Source organism: Zonotrichia albicollis, chromosome 10, assembly GCF_047830755.1.
Source record: "Zonotrichia albicollis isolate bZonAlb1 chromosome 10, bZonAlb1.hap1, whole genome shotgun sequence".
Lineage (NCBI taxonomy): Eukaryota > Metazoa > Chordata > Aves > Passeriformes > Passerellidae > Zonotrichia > Zonotrichia albicollis.
The window spans coordinates 360,600-385,305 of NC_133828.1; the positions used below are offsets into that span (position 1 = coordinate 360,600).

The 24,706-nt window shown below is 37.0% G+C and overlaps 1 protein-coding gene across 15 annotated transcripts in view; it reads left to right on the forward strand.

The window, feature by feature from the left end:
* The window catches only part of BAZ2B (bromodomain adjacent to zinc finger domain 2B), an 86,493-nt gene that overhangs the window by 38,235 nt on the left and 23,552 nt on the right, over window positions 1-24,706 (forward strand). For 6 of the 15 annotated variants that reach the window (XM_074547713.1, XM_074547705.1, XM_074547706.1 and 3 more), the window contains 18 exons: window positions 96-257; window positions 620-813; window positions 2,156-2,365; window positions 3,022-3,420; window positions 5,495-6,101; window positions 7,235-7,531; window positions 9,207-9,267; window positions 9,800-9,908; window positions 10,157-10,258; window positions 14,998-15,208; window positions 16,124-16,216; window positions 16,332-16,393; window positions 18,876-18,941; window positions 19,683-19,748; window positions 20,391-20,435; window positions 20,688-20,720; window positions 21,910-21,975; window positions 23,566-23,706. In XM_074547713.1, the coding sequence (XP_074403814.1) occupies window positions 96-257; window positions 620-813; window positions 2,156-2,365; window positions 3,022-3,420; window positions 5,495-6,101; window positions 7,235-7,531; window positions 9,207-9,267; window positions 9,800-9,908; window positions 10,157-10,258; window positions 14,998-15,208; window positions 16,124-16,216; window positions 16,332-16,393; window positions 18,876-18,941; window positions 19,683-19,748; window positions 20,391-20,435; window positions 20,688-20,720; window positions 21,910-21,975; window positions 23,566-23,706 (2,924 nt within the window). The remainder of the gene's footprint in view (window positions 1-95; window positions 258-619; window positions 814-2,155; window positions 2,366-3,021; window positions 3,421-5,494; window positions 6,102-7,234; window positions 7,532-9,206; window positions 9,268-9,799; window positions 9,909-10,156; window positions 10,259-14,997; window positions 15,209-16,123; window positions 16,217-16,331; window positions 16,394-18,875; window positions 18,942-19,682; window positions 19,749-20,390; window positions 20,436-20,687; window positions 20,721-21,909; window positions 21,976-23,565; window positions 23,707-24,706) is intronic. The other 9 variants (XM_074547709.1, XM_074547710.1, XM_074547715.1 and 6 more) reach the window with 6 other exon arrangements.

The window sequence follows — 24,706 nt, forward strand, 5'->3', positions numbered from 1 at the left end:
TCTGCTCTGAATTAGGCACAGCAATATGGTTACTGAAATACTTAAATACAGTATTAGAACAACTGAAGTTTGTTTTTATTTCCTTTGTGGTTCAGAATGGTGGCGAACAGCAGACACACACTCTCGTCCTGGGGCAGCTTTTTTCCCACCGCTCTTGGGAATTCCCACATTGTTTGCTCCTCCTGCACAGAATCATGATTCTCCTTCATTCCACTCAAGAGCTACAGGAAAAAGTAGTCGGAGTAATACTGACAAAGGTAATGGCTGGAAGTAATCGTATTGAACTTCTGCACATGCAGAAAGATGTGGAATTTGACCTTTACTTATTCTTCCCACTCCTAAACAGTTCAATAAAAATTGGTTCTGTTAGGTAAGGATGATGCATACCAAGTATGTGTTAGGCCTTTAAATCATGGATGCTCTGTATGTTTAAACTAAAATAACTCCAAATCAGAGTGACACTTAGATGACAAATTTTAATATATGTGGCAAGTAGCTTGTAAGTATCTAGGATCTTGTTGCATGTCTATGGAACGTTAGGTGACTGGAGCATTTCAAAGAAGTTACCTGTTACTTCAGATTTATTTTAAATGTCAGTTTGTAAATTTGTCATCTCTAGGTGTGAATGGATCACTGAATGGCAGCAGCACCGGTGCGGTCTCAGCTCTGGGCACATCCGTGCTCTCCACTGGCATTGCAGCATCGGCAGGACCAGTGAAGAACGTGACCTCGGGAGCTGGGGCACGCAAATACAACCAGGAGCAAAGCAAAGTTCAGCTTCTGGACACCAGGGCTGACAAAATCAAAGACAAGGTAGATGCACTGAAAGAAACTGAAGAGTCAGACAAAAAAATGGATATGTATTGTTGTCTTCTCCTTTGTGTTACCTTTCATCTTTAAGTATAAATTTGATGCTGTTGATAGATTTCTTGATGCAAGCACTGATTTCAAACTCGTTTTATTGACTAAATACTGAGGTGCTATAAAAGGATGGATTTGATGTGCAAGTACCTTTCTTAAGAATGTTGTGTTCCATATCTTGACTTTTAAGTCTTTTGTCTCATGCCGATAAATGTCAGGTTCTTTTTTTTAGTTCCTCTAGTAAATTTTGAAATACAGAAATGGAGCTTTTGTTCCTAATCTTACTTGATATGCTGATGTTCATAGCTTCTTTTCTTCTGAAACTTTTTATGAGGTAAATGGCATTTGTCAGTGTAGTGACTTGAGCAACCTTTTGTATCAAAACACAGAAATTACTCCAAATGAGAACTCTAATATGATGATGATTATGGTTATTAAAGCTGAGCTTCGTACAAGTGATGTTGTGCTTTTAAATTTCTAAGTGTAAAACTTGTCTTTTCTTAAAAGCATGTCTTGTTTTAAAACCTTTTAATATACTTTTCTAAAAGCTCTTTTATTTTTGGGTTTTAGTTTTTTAATATTAATCTTCTGATTTCATCAGTCATCTCCTTAGTTGTAATTTCTTTTTAGGGATGGTTTCTAAAAAAACCTGCTAAAATATTTATTTAGTTTTAGGAAAAAAAAAGAAAAAGGCGAAGCTGATACCAAGGTGTTTTTACAGTTAATGAAAATCTAGGGTTACTTTCGAAATAATGTATTTGTCAGAGTATTTCAGCAGATTCTGGTCCATTTTTCAGAAGCAAGTCCCAGAAGCAGTTTGGTGAACATACTCTTTTCAGTCCTCAAGACTCTACATTGCTGTACAGCCCATACTGTGAAAATAGCTAAATGAATGCATCACTGAAACTTTCGATAAACCTAATGGTTGTTGTTCTTTCTGTGCTGACCTGTACCACAAGTTTTGGGCATGAATTTTTTTGGAATTGGCACATTCTGTGGAGGTTTACTAGACCCAAATTCTAGGTTAATGTTCTAGGCCTAAATTTGGCATTTTATGCCAAATAATATAAATTTGATGTAGTGTTGTCAGCAGTGGTCAGAAAAAGACTTCAGTGGAACTTTGTGCCTAATTTTAGATTTTCATCACCTTCTGCTGAAGCACTTTTTCTTTAAGCATTGCAGATCGCTTTTCTCCAAAGTCTCACTCTTCTTTGTTTCAAAGATTATGTGTCATAATAAGATTACATAACAGATTAAAATGGAGGCATTAACAGCGAATTCATCTTCCCGGTAGAAGCCCAGAAAAAAAGCAGTGGAAAGCTCAAGTAACAGCGACAGTGATTCGGGCTCCTCTTCAGACACCTCGAGTGAAGGTGTAAGTAGTAGTGACTCTGAGGACCTGGAGGAGGATGAAGAGGAGGAGGAGGAGGACCAGAGTGCTGAAGAGAGTGAAGATGATGAATCTGATTCTGAAAATGAAGCACATCACAAAAGCAAGAACAAGGTATAGCACCTCACTGTCCTGTCCACAGTCTTGTTGCTAGAAGCTGTTTGTGACAAGTTGACCCACTCATGTCTGTGAGCAAATAGTCAACAATTATTTAACTGCACATTAATAAACGCTAAGAATATAACTTTAGGTTTGCTTCAGCATTTTCTGTTTGTGGGTTTTTTTGGTTCTTTTGTGTGCTTGCATGTCTTTGTATTGCTGTTCTTTACAGGGAGTTTACCATTGGTAGACTTATTTTTGTTATGAAGTAGGCAATACAAAGAAATTAAGTACTGTGTGGAGGTAGTGAATTGAAAATATATCATTGTGGATATTGCTTTGGCAGTTACTTTTTTCCTAGTAGAATGCCTGCCTTTCCCTAGTAGTAGAACAGCAAGATGGGAATCTTTGGTATTCTGTTAGGTTTACAAACACATTTAAGAACAACCATGGTTTAATACTTGTTCTCTAGTAAACATTGTTGTAATATGCTGAAAGTATCTGGGTGAAAAAACTGAAAATGAACAGTAAATATATTACTGATTTAAAAGTTACTGTTCATCCTCTGCCAAGACTAGTGTAATTGTTTCAGGGAGACTGATCATATGTTTAGCCTTTTAAAAAGGATCTTTAACTTATGTAATGAACACTCAAAAATAAATATTTTACAGGTGCTAATGCATAGTGGTGTAACAGATGCGAAAACCGATGGACAGAAGTCACAGGACAAGTGTCAAGAAAAGAGAACACACCAGCAGATACCTCTTGTGTCTGATTCCCAGACTCACTCATCATTCCAGTCCCAGCAGAAGCAGCCTCAGGTTTTGTCACAGCAGCTTCCGTTTATTTTTCAAAGCTCTCAGGCAAAGGAGGAATCTGTGAACAAACACACAAGTGTAATACAATCTACGGGATTGGTTCCTAATGTGAAACCTTTGTCTTTGGTACATGAAGCCAAAAAGGAGACCTATTTAAAACTTATAGTTCCTTCCCCTGATCTACTCAAAGCAGGGAATAAAAATACCTCTGAAGAATCTATCACTTTGACCAGCGATGTTAGATCTAAGCGGGTGAGTGAAGTTTTTGATTATTTGCAACCTGTGTCATCTGCTTAAAAAGGCATATCATTGTGCCATCAAACTCTTTTAAATATAGTGTTTTAAAATTACAAGTATATATATTTTCATAATCATGGGAGTTTGTGTTTTTAGAGTTGTTCTGGATTTCTGAATGGTGTAAATGAACTAGATTGTGTGGGTCATGCATCTCTTAAGAACAATGTGCACCTGAAATCAGTATCAAAATAAGAAAACTCTAAATATCAAAATAAGTAAATTGTGTGGCCTGGATATTTTTCCTGTGCTTCTAGGTTCAGTGAAAATACTTATTTAATACTTCACCTATCTAGTATGTGAGCATGACTTCACTTTTTTTCAAGTTCGATAGTTTCAAGTCAAAGCAAATGAAATCACCTATTTTAATCATGATTTTAAAGAAGCTGAAACCCTTCAAAAAAAACCAAACATGCTCATTGTAATGTTGAGTTTTGTTTGCTCTTTAAAGACAGGTGTTTATGCACTGATAGCTGTAGAAACTCAGTATGGCCATTTCAGTAGTTTTTTCAGAATCAAAGAGTGGCCTGGATTGGAAGAAACCTTAAAGCTGTACCCTGTCCCACCCTCCCTTCAGTTCATCTTCCTTTTACTGGTCAGGGCTGTACAATAAGTTTATATGTCTGTCTTAACAGTTCTGTGGCTTCTAGAATTTTTAGATCCTCAGTTTATTTATTTTTTAATAGTAATTAAGGGGACTGCTGATGAATTTTCTGTTTAGTGAGATTTTAATGGGGATTTGAAGAGAATAAAAATCTGTCGTTTTACAAACATCGAGGCTCAGGATGCATACAAAAATAAATATATTAAAATGCATTTACAGAGGCAACTCTCATTATTATTTTATTTTATTTTATTTTATTTTCAAATTTTGTTTTAAACTAGTAGTATTCAGGAATAGTAAACTCAATTCTGATGCACAGCTAACCCACAGACCCTCAGTAGGAACTGAAACATCCTTAATTTTTATTGCTAGACTAGAAGATAAAAACCGTTTTTCTTGTTACTACATAAAATTCAAGTAAGCTTGTCACTTACCAGGAGTAGCTAAATAAATTATAATTACGATAACATACATCTTTGCTATTGAAAGAGGCTTCTGCTTTCACATTTGAGTCTTTAGCTGGTGATAGTTCACACATTTAGTAGTTTGATTTCTCTGAAACTTTTACTGGAGGTATGCACTCTGTGAATATTTATTTTCGAGATCTTCATAATTTCTTATTCAGTTTAAAATGTTAGTAACTTGTATGGTCTTTGACTTAATTTTTAAAAATTGTTTTTAAACTGTACCATCTTTATTCCTTTTAATTGTATTTTCTTTTGAAGATGATGTGAGGGTTTTTTTTCTTTAGAAGAGTCTTTAGACTAAAGACACTGTAAGCTTTACATGCATTTCTGAGCTATTACTAAGTTTTACATGAATAATTTCAAGTGCTACTCTTTCAGTTAAACAGTTAACATATCACAGCATTTCTGAGTAGTACCTTTTCCCTCATTCTTCTAAAGAAATTTTTTCTATACCAAGAGTCCTCTGTTGGTTTTCTAGTATTGTGGCCATTAGTGTGTTTTATTTACCTAGTGCTTTAAAGTGAACAAATTGTTAATGATAGCTGCGCGTTCACTAATGGGATTTTTATACACTGAATTAAGTTATAAGAAGAGGTTTTCCTGTGTTGATACACAAGAGTAGTAAGTATCTTTCTAAAAATGACCTTTTTCAGAATGTTTAATACCTTTATGAAAGTCTCTGTCTAGAGCGTTGTAGCAGGTGAGAAAACTTCCCTCAATAATTTGAATCAACTTCATCTTGAGTTCATCTTTCTCTGCTTGATTTACAGTGACAAAATCACGCAAGGCTTGTGTAACCAGTAGTTAACTCATCTCCTCTGATGTACCTAGTATCTGCATTTGGCTTTCTAAAAATGGCTTAGCAGATGTTTAAAATTTCCTAGAACTTACCTGTCAGAATACCAAAGAAAGCCGAACAAGCACTTCCACATTTTATTCCTCTACCTTCTTATTTCTTTAGGAACAATACAAGCAGACATTCCCAGCACAGCTAAAGAAACAGGAATCGTCGAAGAGCCTGAAGAAGGTTATCGCAGCTTTGTCAAGCCCCAAACCAACATCTAGTTCACCAGCTCATCAAAAACTCACATCCTTGGAAAACAACCATTCTAACCCATTCCTGACAAATGCACTTTTAGGTAATCACCAACCCAATGGAGTTATTCAGAGCGTCATCCAGGAGGCTCCTCTTGCACTCACTACGAAACCGAAACCCCAGACCAAGATCAATGAAAGTGTAGCCATTTCTGGTAGTGCCCCCTTTCCTTTGCCAATAAACTTGAGTGCATGTGGGAAAAAGCCAACTGGTAACCGTACAGCTGTTATGCCCTCTACCTCTCCTGTGTTACCTGGTTCAGGAAAGGATAAAGCAGTCAGCAATAATGCAGTAAATGCAGTAAAACCACAACACCGCCTTCATTCTGCAAAGCTGGTGGTGGAGCAGTTCAGAGGGGTAGACTCAGATGCCCCCAGCAGTAAAGACTCTGACGACTCAAATGATGATGACGACGATGATGAGGATGAAGATGAGGACGATGAAGAAGATGATTCTGATGATAGCCAATCAGGTGGTTTAACCTTTTTAATAGGAAAAGCAGAAACTTAATTTTTTTACATTTTGAAAACATGCATTTCCCACCATATTTTAAAATAGGGGCAGGAAATACTGGGCCAGCACGGCCCCCACAGTGCCCTACGCATATTGTTGAAATTAGCACATGTCCCCATTCTCCATTGTGTCATGTCCAAAAATCATGTTTGGGGTGTTGAGATACTTGGTCAGGTGTCCTGGGGAGGTGGCTCCTTAGTCTTTTGGGAAGGCTGTCAGAGGCATGCCTTCCACGTTAGTCACCCAGCCTGCAGCTTGAAGTGACAAAGTGCTCGGGAAGGGCTTGACATTAAGGCTGATTGATGGCTGATGATCCTGACAGACAGAGACCAGCTGGTTTCCTAGCCAGAGAGGGACTAAACAAGGGCCTTTGTCAAGAGTGGCAAGAAAAGCATGTTTCTATGCCTCATTCAGGAGCACAGTAGTCCTTGAGCAAGTAATTGGACAGTTTTAAGGGCTGCAGACCAGGCTATGCAATTTGGACTGACAAGACCTGTTTTAAAGAGTTGACTGTATTTACAGTCACTGCTTTGTCTTTTGAGCTGATATCCCTTGTGTCCGGCCTCCACCTTCATCATTCTCTTCCCCCTCTCATCCACACACCCTCTACTAATCTTTTTATCTCAGGATGGCTGTCCTCAGTTCTTCCTCTTCCTTTGCCCAGATTGCCATACTTTTGATTCTGACACCTTTCAGCCCGTATCCAGTTCTGTTGTTTTCTTCCTCTTCATGATGGATTTCATGCCTGTGAAATGCCCTTCCTGGGGTAATGTGCAGCTGCTGCCAGTCTAACAGAAGGATTTTCTGTAGCTCATTCTGGGGCAAACAGTCTTGAGATACTGCAGCTTCTGTCACTCATCTGTTTCCATTCAAAAGAACAATGTATTATTGTGCAGCATTACTTAGTACTGTCATATTTGTAGTAACTTTAAAGCTTAGGTAGTTAATTAGAAGCTCATATTTTTACTCAAGAGATGTTATTAAAAAAGCATGCATAATAAGAGAAAAGACTACACAAGTGTTAGGACTTTAACATACTTGGTAATAGCTTCCAAGTCATAATGTGCCTTTTGCCACACTTTGTTTAAACAGAGTCTGACAGTAATTCTGAGTCAGATACAGAAGGGTCTGAGGAAGAAGATGATGAGGATGACAAAGACCAAGATGAATCGGATACTGACACTGAGGGAGAAAAGGCCCCGCTGAAACTGAATAAAACTGCATCCTCTGTGAAGAGCTCTGCCATCGGTCTTACAGCTCATTCTGCCCCACTGAATCTCCAAGTAGCCAAGACATCGAGCTCGGCACCAGCTGCCCTGTGTCCTGAGCCCCAGCCTGCAGTGTTCCTCGGGACAGGGGCCTCCGCCCTCACGCCAAGTACACACTGTGGTATCTCACTGTCTTCTCTTATCCTACTACCATGCGATAGCTAAGGTCCATTGTTGTGAAAGTAGTTGCAAAAATAGTCCAGGTGCTGGTTTTTACCCTCAGAACAGCGATTCCCTGAACTCTAGGGAGGTGGCAGAGTCACCCTCACTTGAGGTTTTCAGATGCCAGTTGGTCAGGGTGCAGGTTAATCTTGGCAAAGCTTCCTTTCCCAAGGAAGGCTGGAGCAGGTGTCTTTTGATGTTCCTTCTGACTTTGGCCGTTGGGTGATTCTCTGATCTTTTCATGGGTGTTTGCAGCTGTCATTAAGATCTGTCAGCCAAATTGCAAGTTCTCCAGACTAGAACATTACACGTAGATGAGGACATTTTAACTTGTGTAATTATTTAGAGGAGATAGAATTAAATATCCAGATTTGATATTTATTACATTAAAACTCTTAAGTCTTTGGAATTCTCCATTTTATTTTAAACTAGTTATTCTTCTGATTTCTGAACGTTCTAGTTTATGCTCTGAATCTTCAGGTTTTGTCCCTCAACCAAATTTGTAACCATATTTTGTTAGAGCATAATTTTCTAATAAGTCTTCCAAAATTCTCATTAGAATTTATGGATTATGCACAAGGATTTTTTTTAGAAGTTCATGGGAAGTACATTTAGCATTTGCTGACATTATATAGTTCTTACAATCCATCATTTGGTGACAGTTTGTAAGATTTAGAAATTACTATGGCTACAGTAAAGAATGCATTTTTGAAAGTCACATTTCTTATTTGTGTGGTAACAATGAAATTAAGTCCCATATTTCCTACTTTGAATTAGAGACTTGCTGTTTATTAACATGGGTGTAAGCAGATTTTTTTAAATGGGGACATCTGTTTATGAATATTTTTTTATATTTGGATTCACTGGAATAGGAGCTTCATTCCATGTCATATACAAGGGCATTAGCTTTGAAGAAGTATAATGTAATCTACCTAATATTTATCCCAGAAGCAGGCTTGTTTACTGTACAGTTTATAAAAGATTTCATATGGATTAGGAGTAATCCAAATGGGTAAGTTAAAAAGATGATGCTTTTCTCAAGAATCTGTGTTGATTTGGGATGTTTTGAAAAATCTGATAGCAGATTTTACTATTTACAGGAGTAGGAGTTAGAATAAATTTTATGTCCTTGCTTTATGTATAATAATACTATTACACCTAAGAATCACCTAATAAGAATCAACACAAGTTTTCTGCATTTGACATTTGACTGCAGTCTATAGGCAGTGCTCTAGGAAGACTAAACCTATTAGAATATGGATCTTTAAAGTAAAGTGTGTTTTTATTTGCATCTTCTTCACTGAAAAAAAAATTTATATTAACTTGTCTAGAAAAACGGGCATGCAAGGAATTAAACTAACAATATTTGAGAACACTAAACAGGACAAGCTGATAGGTATGGGATAGTTAAATTTTCTATTTACAATTTCAGAGGATGAGGTTACAGGAACTTAGAGGAAAATGTGTTTCAGAAGAACACTTCCATTAGTTTTCTTGGTACTTGAGGTACATAATGACAAGAATGGAAAAACAGTTCTCTTTTGTTTTTGGGGATAGAAACATAAAAAGTACTTTTTGGGAACATATTTTCTTTTGAAAGCTCTGTTAGGTATTAATCAATGATTCTGTTTTAGGTATTTCAAAAAGACGAAGAGTAGCAGATGAACGGGAGCTGCGTGTTCCTCTTGATTATGGGTACGTTATGTGTGTACCTGACTTTCCTTAGAGGGACATAATGCCTTCAAAAATCCATTGGTAAAGAGATGAGTTTAAAAAATTTTGAGGCTGAATACTAAGGAAAGGGCTTCAACAATTTAGATTTGTGACTCCCAGTGACTGTGAATCTCTTTAAAAAGTGTCAGCGTATTTCATATGTTAATTTTTGTGCATTAAATTTACTCTTTTGCAAATGACCCGTCTCTTAGCTGTTTGGCTTTGGAAATTAATCCTAATGATCTGAGCCGACATAGACTCCAAATAAATCCCTAAAGTATAGTTCTAAGCTGTTTAAAATCTGGTAATATGTAAGTCACTTGATATAAATAAATTCATATATTTGGTGAGTTTGGACAATCTATATGATAAAATTTTCTGGTTTGGTGTGTTTGATTTATGATGCTCTAGTCACATTTTCCTCTTCCTTTTTTTGTAGAATTCTTGAATTGACACAAATTACTTGTTTTTTAAAAAGTGTATTGTTGTATGCAACTATTTCATATTACTCTAGCTGGCAAAGAGAAACCCGAATAAGAAACTTTGGTGGTCGTCTTCAAGGGGAAGTAGCATATTTTGCACCTTGTGGAAAGAAGCTGAGACAGTATCCTGAAGTAGTAAAGGTACATTAACTTCTGTGTTCTAATGTTAGTAAGCATGCTTGCAGTTAAAATATTTCTCTCCAATAGAGGTACTTATTTTCTGTGATGTGAGGTATAATGTAACTCAGTCTGTTACTGATTTGATGTCTTATAAATGTGTATCCCTTTGAGAGAACATGCAAAACATTACAGTCACAAAGTTAGCTGTGCATCAAAGCTGGGTTGTAATTATTTACAAGCTGAAGTGGAAAAATATGTGATTTTTTCAGTATCTCAGCAGAAATGGAATAATGGATATCTCAAGGGACAATTTCAGCTTCAGTGCAAAAATAGGAGTGGGTGACTTCTATGAAGCCAGAGATGGACCGCAGGTATCCACTTTTTAAAAAGTAAAGTTTTTGATCCAAGGAGCATTAACTTAAGTTTAGGTTAAGTAATTTTTGCTACGATCTGAAGCATTACCTGTTTTTAGCTAAATATTTCTAAAAGCTGCACGTATTCTTAACAGCAGTTAGATTGAGACATGGAGAGCTTGATCCTGGGCTGTGTTGAGAACCACATTCAATGGCTTTGCCCAGAGGGTGCTTTAATGATCAGCTCTGAGCCTGGCTTGGTCTAGTTTGAAAACTCAGAGCTGCGTATTTTATCTTAGCTTCAGGTATTTCTGAATTAAGGCTTTGTTTCTTCTTTTATTGTATACAGCCTTGTATCAATAGTAATTGATGTGTAGATGTTAAATCCCACTCTGTTAGTGTGTTCATAATATATGTATGTTTGTATGTGTGTGTTTATATATATGTGTAAGTTACATATTTATATACAAGTGTCTCCTGTATCAAGAATACTCTGTGCATCCTAAAGCATGACACTTTTACAGAGGGGGATGCAAAACGATACCAGTTATGCCGTGCAGTGGTATAACTGTTGAACGGTGTGTAGATAAACCATACCAGGATAAGTAAAACTAAAATTTTAAGGCAATTGTTACTGTGTTTGTGCCTGCTGTGTTACTGTATTTTGGCCGTGTTGCCATTTCTTCAGGATGTGCATGAAATTTTTTTTATTTTTCTCAGTGAAGGTGTTTGCTTCTTTAAGGTATAAGTGTTCTGAACATGTTACTAGCTCTCAACAGTCTTGAGTTCAGGTTTGAGTTAAGCCTGATGTTCTTGTAATACCTTGTAGAAGTATGTAATGTTAGTGTGAAATGAAATTGAATGTCTTTAATGAAAGCTTTAAAGACTGAATTAATGGTAAGGAGCTACTTCTAGGTGGGCTGCCAGGTTTACAGGCTAAAACATTCCTAAACTCGCTTCATGTTTGGTCTTCAACAGTTACAGGTTCCCGTAGTTATGAACTTCATATGTACCTGCACGTCTTGACTGAAATAATTCATTTTACTGTGATGTACTGTAATGGCAGGGTATCTGCTCTCTTTTTGCCCTGTTCTATTTTCTTTGTCTGTTACCTGTATAACTTCATTAGTCTTGTCCCCTTCTTTAGTTATATCTGTTCTCCCTTTAATTGATTTGCAGTTTGCCCTGTGATTTATAAAACTTGAGAATGAAGGCAGTGTGAGGGGAAGATTTCTACAGGCAAGACTGGCAATGTGAACATTAGTTTGCTTACATATCATCATGACCTTTGTACTGATGTGGTTTTTGATAGGTTCCATTGAGACTTGGGTAGACAAAGGAGAAGTTTTCTTATTAGAAAAAGAGACTCTGGGCAGCTTTGTCAAATGTGCTAAGATGTGTTTACATTTTATGTGTGAATGATGAGTTACAAAACAATGGAGCTACACTCGGTGCTTAGTGAAACTGTATGTGGCACTGATACTTTATAAAAAGAGCTTGCACCCTCTTTACCAAAGTTTTTTGAATCATCCAGATTCAAAATAATATATGATAATCATATCCTCATGGATGTCTGGAGGTAATTCAAGAAGTTTTTATTTCTGCTTTTGTGGTAATTTCAATTATTCTGTATAGCCTTTAGTGATTATTCTTCCCTTCCTTTGTTTTACATTTCTGTCATCTTTTGGGACATGCAACATGTGCTGGGCTAATTTTCACACAGCTCTAAGATGAAACAAGATGTGAAAAAATTACCTTAAGGCTAAATCAGTATTATTAAACATTTACCTATAGCAAGGCAAAAGTACGAGGATTTCATTCTTCTGTTAGTGCCTGTGTTTCTTTCTTGTGGTATGCAAATCACCAAATATTATGGGTTATTCAAAGCAGTGTTTGAATACTGTAACAGAAGCATATCTGGCAGAAGTGGGCCACAAAGAAGTAGGATTAGAAGAATTATTGAAGTTTGGCAAATGTGAAAATTCAGTGACTGGACTTGGAAGCTTTAGACTGCTGTAATTTAGAAAGCTTGGTATGAATGTGATTTGGGCCGATGGAATAAACATGGGTCCTCATGAATTTAAGTAATACGTATAGGATGTTTGTCCTATTCTGAGTTCTGCAATTCAGTTTGGAAAGCAATATTGTTAACTTTTCCCCACAAATCTAATCCTAAATTTAAGTGGGTTTTTGCTTCTTGCAAAGTGCCTGTGTTTTTGGTCATTAGCTTGATTAACAGGATTTGAGCTTGATTCTGCTTTCATGCATAGTTGTCTGGTGTCTTTTTGGCAAATGTCCTGATGGCAGCACAGTATTGTGGTACATGGGTAGATGCTTGAAGGTGAGAAATTGAATGAAGTTATTATTTTTATTAGTTTGAACAATACACCACAACATTTCACAGTGTTATTCCCTTTTTTTTCTCTAATATTTGAGTAGCAAAGCTTCAATTTTATGGAAGCCTGTGATTCTCCTATGTTAGGACACAACCCCAGTATTTCATCTTTGAAATATCAAAACCCCAGAGTTTTTGTACGTTTTTTAAATAGAACATTCTAACTGTACATTCTTTTAATAGAAATGTATTCTGGGTTAGATTTTAAAAATTTTTGAGCACAAAATATAGATGGTCAATCAACTGTTGCTTAACCCTTTATGGCTTTGTTCCGGACTATTTTTGTCTTGTCCTCTCTTAAACTTGTGAAAACTTGTGCATCCACAATGGCCTTTGACAGGGCAATAATCTGTCTTCTCCCATCCCTTGAGGCACCTGCTCCTTTTGCTTACTGAGCCATTGCTCTCTTCATTTGATGGCCTCTAGTTGCTCTTTCAGGTGGCATTAGGAAAATGTAATAACCAACATGGTCTCTGGTACTAATGATCTGGTACACCTCTTACTTTTTTGTGATGCATATTAATTATTGTTAGTATCATTAACTGCAGAAAATACAAATACAGGGCAAAAGCAATCTCCATTGCCTATCTAAGGTACTTTTTGAACTATGGCTGCTTCTCCTGCTCTTCTTTAATTTCTGTTTTGCCTCCCTTGGCATGTACATTTTATGAGATTAGGTTTTCTAGGTTGGAAGTTGGTGTAGCTCGTAAGTACAAATATTAAATCTACCTCAATAAACTGAACCCGTGAGAAACTGCAATTCAAGTACTAGGCAGAGAAATAAAAGTTACACTTACGTAGTACTCTTCAAGATAGTAAGAGAATTAACTTCTAGTCAAGTGGTAGAGATAAATATTTTGGGTTGAAGTCCTTAGAGGTGATGCATGATGGTGTGGTACACATTAATGATGTGGTCTTGGTTCTGAACAGTGCATTTTCAGAACATAATTAATAACAAAGCACTTTGGAATGTGTGCAAACCAAATGTGACTTGTACTTTGGGGATGATCTTAACTGGGAATGATTCAGACTTTAGATAAGTATCTTTGCAGATACTGATAACTCCTTTGAAATCTGAATGTCTCATTAACAAACTGCCATTTCTTTTGCTGAAGTTATGCAAAACCTTTGTAATTGTGAAAAATGAGCAGAAATTATTAAAAGACAAATTAAAAGAAAAAGCAGAAATAATTTATGTTGTGGTACAGTAAATTGGATTTTAAGGTTTATGTACATATAAGTGTGAAAACTAAAGCACTCTGAATATGTTTCTTCTGAACTGGTAACTTAAAAAACACATTAAATACCAACTTTTCTTCTTGCTCTGAGCAGACATTTTCAAAATTTTTTACAAACCTTGCCTTTTTAAGGCAAGTTATAAAGAAGTCCTAAAGGATGCTTAGCTTGCAGATTTTCACCGCATTTGTCAAAAGCTTGGGGAAATGGTGAAAGAGGTTAAAATTTTGAAATACTGTTGTTCAGTTAAACAGGCTTACCTAGACGGTACATATTTTCTGCTCAGTAGACACAATAAACTCTAGTTTTAGTGGCCAGGTAAATAAAGCTATTCCTTTGTGAGAATGAACTTGAATATTTTTATCAAGAAAGTATTTTAGAATCTGCTTTTGTGATGCCTCAAAATACTGCAGGGCATGCTTTGGTTAGAGAATATAGTTCATGTAGCTTTAGGTATGTGGATGCTTAGAAGTTACTTTTCATTGATTCAAGCTGGTGCAGAAACTGTTTTGCAGCGAATGAGGGGAGAACTCAGTTGTACTAACTAAAACTGGATGATTAAATGCATCTGTGTTTTCTCAGCTCAGTTGTTGAGCTCTATAACACTCGAAAGCAATATTTGAAAATACATTACTGCCTTTGCTTGTTATGTATGCCAGAATTTCTGTAAACACTCTGTTGGAAAACAGCACCTCATAGCTTGACACATTTTTTCATTCATGTTGAACAGTGGATTATATGAAAGCAGAATACTATTCATAATATTAAATGAAAGCAGAAGTTGTTAAGTTTACATAATTAGGAAAAATCTGTTTTGCCCTTTAGAAAGGGTTGAACAATTTGATTTAATGAGAAATAATTAAAAATAACACAGTAATGGCATATCTACTAGGTAAAAAGTTAGCATATGCTTGAATAGTCTTCAAAATCTTTCTTACTGGTGGGATTTACAGAAGTTCTTAGTGATAGTCTCTCAATAGATAGCTTCTGTGCGTCGTCAAGAAATTGTCCTGCCCAAATAATACATCACAGCACTTGCATATTTAATATCTACAACCCACCTTAGATTTCGGGTTATTTCAACGTGTGTTTGTAATACCTCGCTGTGGCATGTGTCGATTGAAAGGGCGTGCAGTGGTGTCTCCTGAAGGAGGAGGAGGTCGTTCCGCGCATCAGAGCCATGGAGGGGCGCCGGGGGCGGCCCCCCAGCGCCGACAGGCAGCACCCCCGGGAGGAGCCGCGCTCCCGGCGCCGCAAGGGCCGCCCGCCCAACGTCGGCAGCGGAGAATTCCTGGACAGCGCCGACACAAAGCTGCTGAGGAAGCTGCAAGCTCAAGGTAAGAGGGTATCAGTATATAAAGGGTTAATGTTTTTCCTGTAGGAGAGTGATTTGTCTCACTAGGATATTAGTATATAGCGTTTTATTTTAGGTATTTGTTACGTGCTGTTATTGAAGACTTTTTGATAAACCACTAAATGATTTATCAGTATAGGTTTTAAAGAAGGAAGTGCATACGTAAGGACGTGTCTAAAAGCTTGCTCTGTAGTTACTGCTCAGGAAGCTGACAGTGTTTTGGGGAGTTCAAGCGTGCAGGTCCTGGACCTCAGTCCTTTGAAAAGGAAGCTAAATTCATCCTCCAAAACATCCGTCCTCTACTCCAGTTGTCTCCTATGAGTGTGTCCATAAACATTTAATTCAAATTCCAGAAATGCTATCACAGGGTCGTAGAATGCTTCAGGTGGTTACTTATTAGCATAAGAATGGCTGACTTTAGGTAGACACAGGAAAGAGGCATGTGGCCCAGGTGACTGTGTTCTTGCTTCATTAAGAAATTATTACTTAATTACATGAGGTGACTTGTAAGGAAAGCTAATTCAATGCTTTCTGAATAAAATGCTGATTTAGTAGTTTTGAAAAAAATGTTTTCTGCTTTAGAAGAAAGAGGAAAATGTTTTTAAAATAAAACCAGCATAATTGGTATGATTCTGTCACTTAAATAATTTTTTCCTCTGAAACCAGTATTTGTTTTATATAGAAAGTATCCATGATCATTTGCACTGTTCACATGGTTACTGATACATGATGTGCCATTAATGGTAGTTCATAGAAAAAATTTGTAGACGCCAGTGTGTGCAAAACAAATCCTCTGTTTGCGCTGTCTTTACAGCATACAAATGTCTGGAACATGAATTGTATCTTTATTGTTGGACAGCACTGTTTTTATGAACTTAATATTTTCTTTTTCTAACAGAAATAGCTAGGCAAGCAGCACAAATAAAGCTACTGAGAAAGCTTCAGAAGCAGGAACAAGCACGAGCTGCCAAAGAAGCAAAAAAACAGCAAGGTAAGTACTACTTGTGCAAGGTTGTGCATGCTAGGGGATTATTTTGGAAAGTGTTTATGAAAAATTACCTGTCTCTTGCCGTGTTCTGCTGATACTATTTGCTTTTGTTTGTTAGCTATTATGGCAGCTGAAGAAAAGCGAAAGCAAAAGGAGCAGATAAAGATAATGAAGCAACAGGTAAATTATGCAATTGCTAAATAAGTTCTTTAAATTATATTTTCATTATCACACAATAAGGTGTATTTCAGATATCTAGTAAATTGCTAAGAATACTGATTACAAAGTGTATGTTTTAAATCTAGTTTTAAAGCACACACAGTGTATTAAAATTACTGTATTAAAATTGTAAATATATTAAAATTCTGAACTTCATTAAATCCACCATTAACCCATGTCCCCAGGTGTCACATCAACACATCTTTCAAATTCCTCTAGGGACAGTGACTCCACCGCTGCCCTGGGCAGCCTGTGGCAGAGCTAGATAACCCTTTCCAACATTCTTCCATGAAGAAATGTTACCTAATACTAAACCTGCCTTTATGTGAGGCCATTTCTTCTTGTCCTGTCCCTTGTTCCAGGGAGCAGAGCCTGACCCTCACTTGGCTGCACACACCTGTCAGGGAGTTTGAGAAAGCAACAAGGTCCCCCTTGAGCCTCCTTTTTTCCAAGCTGAGCCCCTTTCCCAGCTCCCTCAGCTGTTCTTGGTGCTCCAGCCCCTTCCACAGCTCTCTTACCCTTCTGCTCTGGACATGCTACATCCCCTCCACGTCTGTATATGATTTGGAACACTTGGAAAAATTACTAGTATTGGTTTTCCTGTAAGTGACATGGGAAGAGGACAGAGATGCTGCTTGCCAGTGTAGAGAGAAAATTCATGTGGTCAAAGCTCAGTTGAAGTTGAAGCTGCCAGAATTGTGGGGGACAACAGAAATAAGTTTTTTCAAATACATTAATGACAATCCTCGTTGTGTTTATAAATTGGGAAATGAGGGGCTGAAGAGCAGCTGCAGGAAGGGATCTGGGAGCCCTGGTTGATGGCAAGTGTGGTGTCAAGTCAGCAGTGCCCTGGCACCCAGGAGGGACATCTTTGCCCTTAATTTTATTGATAAGGTTGTACGGTGTTGGACTTCTCAACAGTTTACAGAGCTCATAAACTGGAGTTTAGACTTCATGTAGCAGCTCTATTTGTCGGAAAACTTAGTACATCTTTCTCATCTGTCATTGCTCTTTTACTGTTAAATATTATAGACTGTCTTTTCTTAGGAGCTTGGTTTTGGTTACTTTTCAATAAAGTATATACATCACTGTGTATATACTTTCTTGTACGTATCACTATGTGTCACTGTGTTCTCCAGAGAGTAAAATTTTAGAGTGATCCCTGTTCTCAGAGTCTAAGGCCAGCTCACAAGAAAACAATGTATTCTGTACAGATGGGCTTTACTCATGCTGTTGGGAAAGCGTCTGCAGTTCCAGAGAAGCTCATTGAGCTTCTTTTCAAGCTTCTGGTCCAGGCTTCCCCCAGCTTGCAGGGCTATTCCATGATCTGGGTTTTGCTATTAAAACTTTACAGAAAGTCCAGCTGGATGGATGCACTTTTCTTCAAAATGGTCCTTCCTTATCACTGTGGCTCAGTCAGCTCTTTTGAGATAATCGCAAATAATGTGCTAATGAATTTTTAATAGCTAATTTAATAGACAAACCTATGCAACACAGGTAGTGTGAAATGATTCCAGTGTTTGCAATGATTGCAGTTTTCAATCAATGCAATAAGACTTGGTTCAGATTTTAGGAATTAATTTATGAAGAAAGATATATTAGAATATGGTTGCCCAGCATCCATCTGTGGAGTGCATAACTGGATAGTTTTTTTTCACCATGATGAAACATGCTTAAATATGTTGTAGTACCCATGGTTCCTGTTCCAGTTACTTCTTTTGTTACAGCATGTATACAATTCTATCACTAAACTGCATACTAAAGCTTCCAAAATTAGCATTAATTACCTGAGTGCTTCAAATATATGGAGCAACTGAAATGTACTTAGCTGAGCATGTTAGCCAGGTTGCGTGTGGGTGAGTGTTCCTGGCTGACAGAGCATGGGCTTTGGGTTTTTCTGAGCTCAGCTCACTGTGCTGCCTGTGGGACCATAATGGCCTGAAAGAGGCTGTAAGAACTGAGGCATAAACAGCCTCAGTGCTTGGACAGACCTTGCTATTTCTTGGTCAAAGAGATCACTTCAAAACATCATGTATTTCATGGCATAGCTCACCCTTTTGTTCATTCTTAAGTAGCTTCACCATTGTCAGCTGGAATTGGAATACTCTAGTTTCCTTACTTGGTCATTAATCTGGTCCTCTTGAAGGTGTTAAAAAAATAATAAAAACTTTGACAATTTAAACATGGCCACCCATGCATTACTAGATGTGGTTTCCTTCAGGGTTATACCAGACATGTAATACTAGCAAAATTTCTCAACATATGGGCACATGACTAAAAGGCTGAAAGTCAATAACAAAAGAGTATGTATAAACTTTGTCATTTTTAAAATGTAAAAGTAAATGTATAAAAAAGTATAGTATGTAAAAGTATATGTATTTTAAAAAAAGTATCGTTTCCTTTATATATATTTTTTAAAGAAGTAACTTTCTTACCCTTGTAGGAAAAAATTAAGAGAATTCAGCAAATTAGGATGGAGAAAGAACTTCGAGCTCAGCAAATTTTGGAGGTACAAATAGTGGCTCAAATGTTATTTTTCCATTGCCATTCTAAAATGTATTTTAGTAGTCACACATGTAGTTAGAAGCGCAACTAAATATAGCAGCTCTAATGACCTTATTTCTGAAGGCCAGTTCAAAGATGTGTCTTAAATTATTTTTCTTTAAAGATCAACATAAACTGTGATCCATAATCTTACAAATATTCACACTTGGGCTCACGGTTTTCTGTCAGAATAATCTTGTGTGTACATAAGTTAACAGCAGAACAATTCCTTAGTTAGAGAAAAAGTTTGCACTAGTAGGATGTACAGTACAATGCTGTGGGTGTGCTCTGTATGAAATGCAGTGGGTTTAAAAATAGTGTGGCTGTATTAGAGTATACTCTACAGGTTTGCTAGTGTAGTAGCAAAGATAGATTGCTAATTTTCAAGTCTCCATTGACATAAAAATTAATAGTAATCTCTTTGCCGTTTCTGTGTTTACCTGCTTTCTTAAGGATAGCCAGTTTTGAGTGAAACAGTATGAGTGGGAAATTTTGGTTGAAATTTTTTGTTTGAAATTTTGGTTGAATTTTTTTTAAAGTAACTGAAATGTGAATTGATTGATCGTGAAGGCTGCATCACAGATTTCTTGCAATGTATACAATAAGTGATGATGTTCTTAACTTCTAAAGATACATAACTTTGCTTCTAGTCAGATTATTTTCAAGTTGTGATTGTGCTGTTGTGTGACCTGTTTTGCATGCACAGGCAAAAAAGAAAAAGAAGGAAGAAGCAGCAAATGCCAAATTATTGGAAGCGGAAAAACGAATAAAGGTTAGTTTAGTGGAGCTCCAAAAACAAGAACTGTGTTGTTATATGTTGCAGTGTGATGTAACATAAATAATTATATATAATGTATGTAGATGTATAAAAGCAATAGACTTGGGAGGCTGTTCATTGATAATGAAGCTGTACATAGAGACAGCAAATAATGACATGTATGTGTCGTTATAAAAAGCCATGAAGCATATGCAGAGGAGTTTGCAGCATACACACACAGATATACAGAGACAGTACTTTGTATGCCATTACCATGGTTGGCATAACAAAATGTTCAGCAGTAACATTATTCACAATATTCTTTTAAGCACACTGTATCAAAAAATGACGTTTCTTGGCGAGCATAGTATTTTCTAGGCTGTAATGCATGCAAAACTACAGAACTCTTTTACAAATATTGGAAAATACAGTGTCTGTGTGTGTGTGTATAAGTACTATTGCTGCTTCAGCATTCTAGGTGTGTTCTAACATGGAACTCCCAAATCCCCAGACTTACTGTCATGTATGCTGTGTATACTTCTCTGTAAGGTAGAATTTAAGTCAGATGTGCTGTTTTAGTGTGGCAGAACTGTGCAATTTGGTAAGTAAATTTTTATTGATGTTTTAAAAAAATACACTTCTGTTCTTCTGTTGAAGGAGAAAGAGATGAGAAGGCAGCAGGCCGTTCTTCTGAAGCACCAGGTTGGTATAAGTTTGGTTGACCAAACAGACAGAATGCCAATTGTCAGCTACTACTTTCAGTTGGAAGGGGGGGGGGGTAGAATCCTCAAAATATGCCCTTTTTAAACTTCTGGGTTTGATTCCTGCACAGATTTTCTTTTGCCTTATGATTTTTTGCTTTGCTTTGGTATTGGGGTCTTTTGGGGGATTATAAAGTGGTTTTATGACTTTGTGATTTCTGTTTCATAATGTTGTGCCAACTCTTTCTACCAGGAGTTGGAGAGGCATAGACTAGATATGGTATGGGTATGTTTATTTTTGTACATCTAACACCGCATTGTGATTTGGTTGTGATATGGTTGTCATAGCAATGCATAAAATGTAGCACTGGCTGCTGTCATATTACATACTGCTGCATGGCTTTACAGCACAGTGCATTGCATACATCTGCTTGTCTTGTCTGTTAAGGAAAAAAAAAAACATGTCTTGAACATGTGTATAAATTGAATGTGGCAATAACTAAATGTGGTTTTTAACCAGGGATCTATGTTACTGATGTCCCAGTAAAAATTTGACTAGTATATAAAATTAGGGATTGATGCAAAATCACTAGGATGGTCACTTGGATGATTTTTGCAAGCCTTGTCCCATTCACTGGGAATGAGTCCAGACATTTTAAATACCATTTGAATTAACCTGTTTTAGAAATCAGGGTGATGTCTTCCCGTTGTAAGATACTGAGGAAATAGCATTCAGTTGGTGGTAAATACATAATGTTATAAATATACAATGAAATATTAGAACGTAATCCTAGCCTCACTAAATTAGATGATAAAATTCCTATAGCCTTTACTGGGGCCAAGATTTGCTCTTCAGCTGTTAAGCTGAAGGAAAATCCCCTGTACTTAGTGCCTTAGAATACTGCTCCTTAATGCATTTGAAGCTACTGACATAATTTACTGAGGGACAGGCATCAGTAAATGCAAGTGTTGTTGCATATGTATATGCACCACTACTGGCTTGATTAAAACTGATCTAGAGCTGATAAAAGTAGTCATGTTAATTTGTTGCTTGGTTAGAAAAATGTTAATACTTGCAATGTTTGAAAAAGACCAGTTTAAAATTTCTGCTGAATTGGCTATTGAAGAAGTAAATTGCAAGTTCCGTCATAGCAGATGTAAGGTAACTGACCTGTTCCAGCCAACCATTATGCTTTTTGTTCTGCCAGCTTATGAAGGAGCATCACAACTGACCATAAGTAAATCTGTATGCTTCTTATTTACACTGTCTCCATGTTCATTGCTTTACCTTTTTGCTTTTGATTGTTCTTGTATTTGCTTTCTAAACCTGAACTAAAACATGCACAGACTTGGCCATTCTTGTCCTATATTTAGTATTTACTGTGACTTGTCTATTAATGCTAAATTTGTTACTCTGCTTTTTTACTGATTTGAAATGTGGTTTAGTTTTGCTCTAATATTACTCGCTTCAATAGGAACGAGAACGGAGAAGACAACATATGATGCTTATGAAAGCCATGGAAGCACGTAAAAAAGCAGAAGTGAGTATTAACTCTGAAAGTTTGAAGTTCTCATAATTTTGTTCTGCAATCATCTGTAGAAGAGCAATGTCCTTTTACGTTATGTATAATTTGATTTGTGTACATTGCAGCAGTAGGACAAGAATCATTAGGCACAAATTGGAATACAGGAAATTCTGTACAAACTTAAAAAACTTTTTTACTTGGAGAGAGATGGTTGAACATTGGCACAGATGGCCCAGTTTTGAGAGTTCTGGATGTTTTTGAGAAGAAACAGAAGTAAAATACAAAAAAACCCACAATTACTCATTTGCTTTTTGTTTTACATTTATGTATTTCTGTATCCTGGGCCTTTTTTTTAAAATCTATATCCTTAAACTTTTGTAAATAAAGTGCAGATAATGAGGATATTGAAGTAAGATAGCCATCATTATAGCAAGTAGTTGTTAAGGAAATTGTCAAAACTTCTTTCTAGGATGTATTTGCAAATTTCAATAAATGCAACTGACCAAACCCAAGAAAAACTGAATAATACTTCATTACAAGGAAATAGAGGAAGATGATACCCCAAGCACCCCCATTCCACTGTTGGAAGTCTGGATACCAGGCTAAATGGTCATTTAGTCTGATCCAGTGCTCCAATTATATTTTTACTCTAACAGATATAGAGCAGTGTTTATTTCAACCAGTAGAAGTAATATTTAAATAGATTTATGAAATGTAGTGCAGCCTAAAGTTTTCAGTTTTAATCAAAACTATAAATTTCTGTGTGGACACATAAATATCCATATATACATCTCTGGTTTTCTTCTGTTGTAGAGCATTTCAAATTGGGAAAAATAAGTTGTAAGCAATGCCAGCTGACCTTGGGACATTGACATAGGCTAAGATAAAAGGCAGTAGACCATTTTGTCCATTGGGATTTTTCAATACAAGATGTCTCTTATGAACTCAGGGTAGATAAAGGGGGCCTGCGTTGGCAGTGCAGAGGGTGCTTACACAGCTGTAGAGTAGCAAGCAAGTGGGCAGGTGGGTAGTTCTGAATGTCAGTGCATTTTTTTCTGCCAGTGTAAATTTACTGGTCCAAATATGTTCTTTGTGTGTAGCATGAAATTTGATCTTGCTTTCCACTAAAGACTGTAGTAGGAGAAGTCACGATCTCTGTGCACTCACAGTGGTTATCCACAGTTGTCAATAGTGGTCTAATAATACTCCATGTAGAATCAAAAGGAAGAATAAAAAGTCATGTGCAGGTGCAGATTAACAATACTGGGGTGTAAGCAGAGCCTTTAAAATCAGGTGCCTTGCATGTCAATTCTTTGCCATATTTTCACTCACTCATCTTTCTTAAATGGTACTTGAAAGAGTTTTTCTTTGCAAACATACGTAAAACCTGTGTCTCTGTGGACAGGAGAGAAAAAAGTGAATCTTAGATTGCTTTACAAATTCAGTGATTTTGTTCTAGTTTTCCCCTCCCCTTTACTTTAAAACATTCCTTAATTGATGTGACGATTCTTAAGGTTACAGAACTAGTGTTCTTCAAATTCTTAGATTGTTCCTTTGTAAGTTTAATATGTGGGGTTTATTTTTTTTCCTTTTAATTCTCTTAAGGAAAAAGAGCGGCTAAAGCAAGAGAAACGTGATGAAAAAAGATTAAATAAGGAACGTAAACTGGAACAGCGAAGATTGGAATTAGAAATGGCAAAGGAGCTAAAGAAGCCTAATGAAGATATGTGCTTAGCAGACCAGAAGGTAGTCACAACAACATAGACTTACTTTGTTGCTTCTTGTTTTTGTATTTTATAATTCTGTGAATAACTTTCTTCTTGCACTCACACTCAAAGCATTCAAGTTTTAATTGAGGTAATTAGAGAGCTATTTGAAATACATACAAGATACTAGAACACTACACAGTAGCATATGTTTATGTAAAAGCTTTCTGTTTAAAAGAGGCCTGCTTCCTAAAAGCGTGATTGCTTTTTAAAAATTCTTTACTCAAGCTATTTTTACACCAGGAATGTGCATCATGTCTCAGTACACAGACACTATATAGTTATCTAGAGAACTCTTACAAGCTGTTGCTCAAAAAGAATTACTCTCCCAGTCTTCCAACTTCTTAGTTTTTGTCCGTAAGAACTTGACGAAGGTTGGGTTCAAAGTCTGTTCCAGAGAAGTTCCTTCCCTTTGTCAGGGTCCGTCCTAGTGGACAGATGACCTGATGGTTCGTAGGAGTGATCTCAGAGTGCAGAACACCAGCACGGTACAAGGGGGTTTGCAGTGATAATCAAAACAATTGCAGTTTTATTGAAATAACTACAGCAAAAATGCGATAAAAGGGATTAAGGGAGAGAAAAAGAGAGAGAAAGAGAGAGAGAGAGGGGATATAGCTACCAACGCAGAGACGAAGTCCTTTGGTGCAGTCCAGCCGAGGGTCCGCCTGCTACGCTGGGGAGATCTCAAAGGCTCTAGCTAACTCAGAGGTTTTTATTACTGAAAATTGTGAGGGGGGAAACAGATACAATAGGGAACAGATGTAACAAGTAGTCCATGTTCTCAGCAGTAAATGAGCTTGATAGATGTAACAGGTAGTCTATGTTCTCAGCAGTAAGCGAGAGCCATTGTATTCTCGGTCCAGCGGTCACAACCTGCAGGCAAACATCTCGCTTCAGTCAGCTTGCCTCCCCCACACACCTCCCCCGGGCTGGGGGTTTCAGTCCCAGTCCTTGGAAGGAGCAGAGAGGCCTTTCAGGAG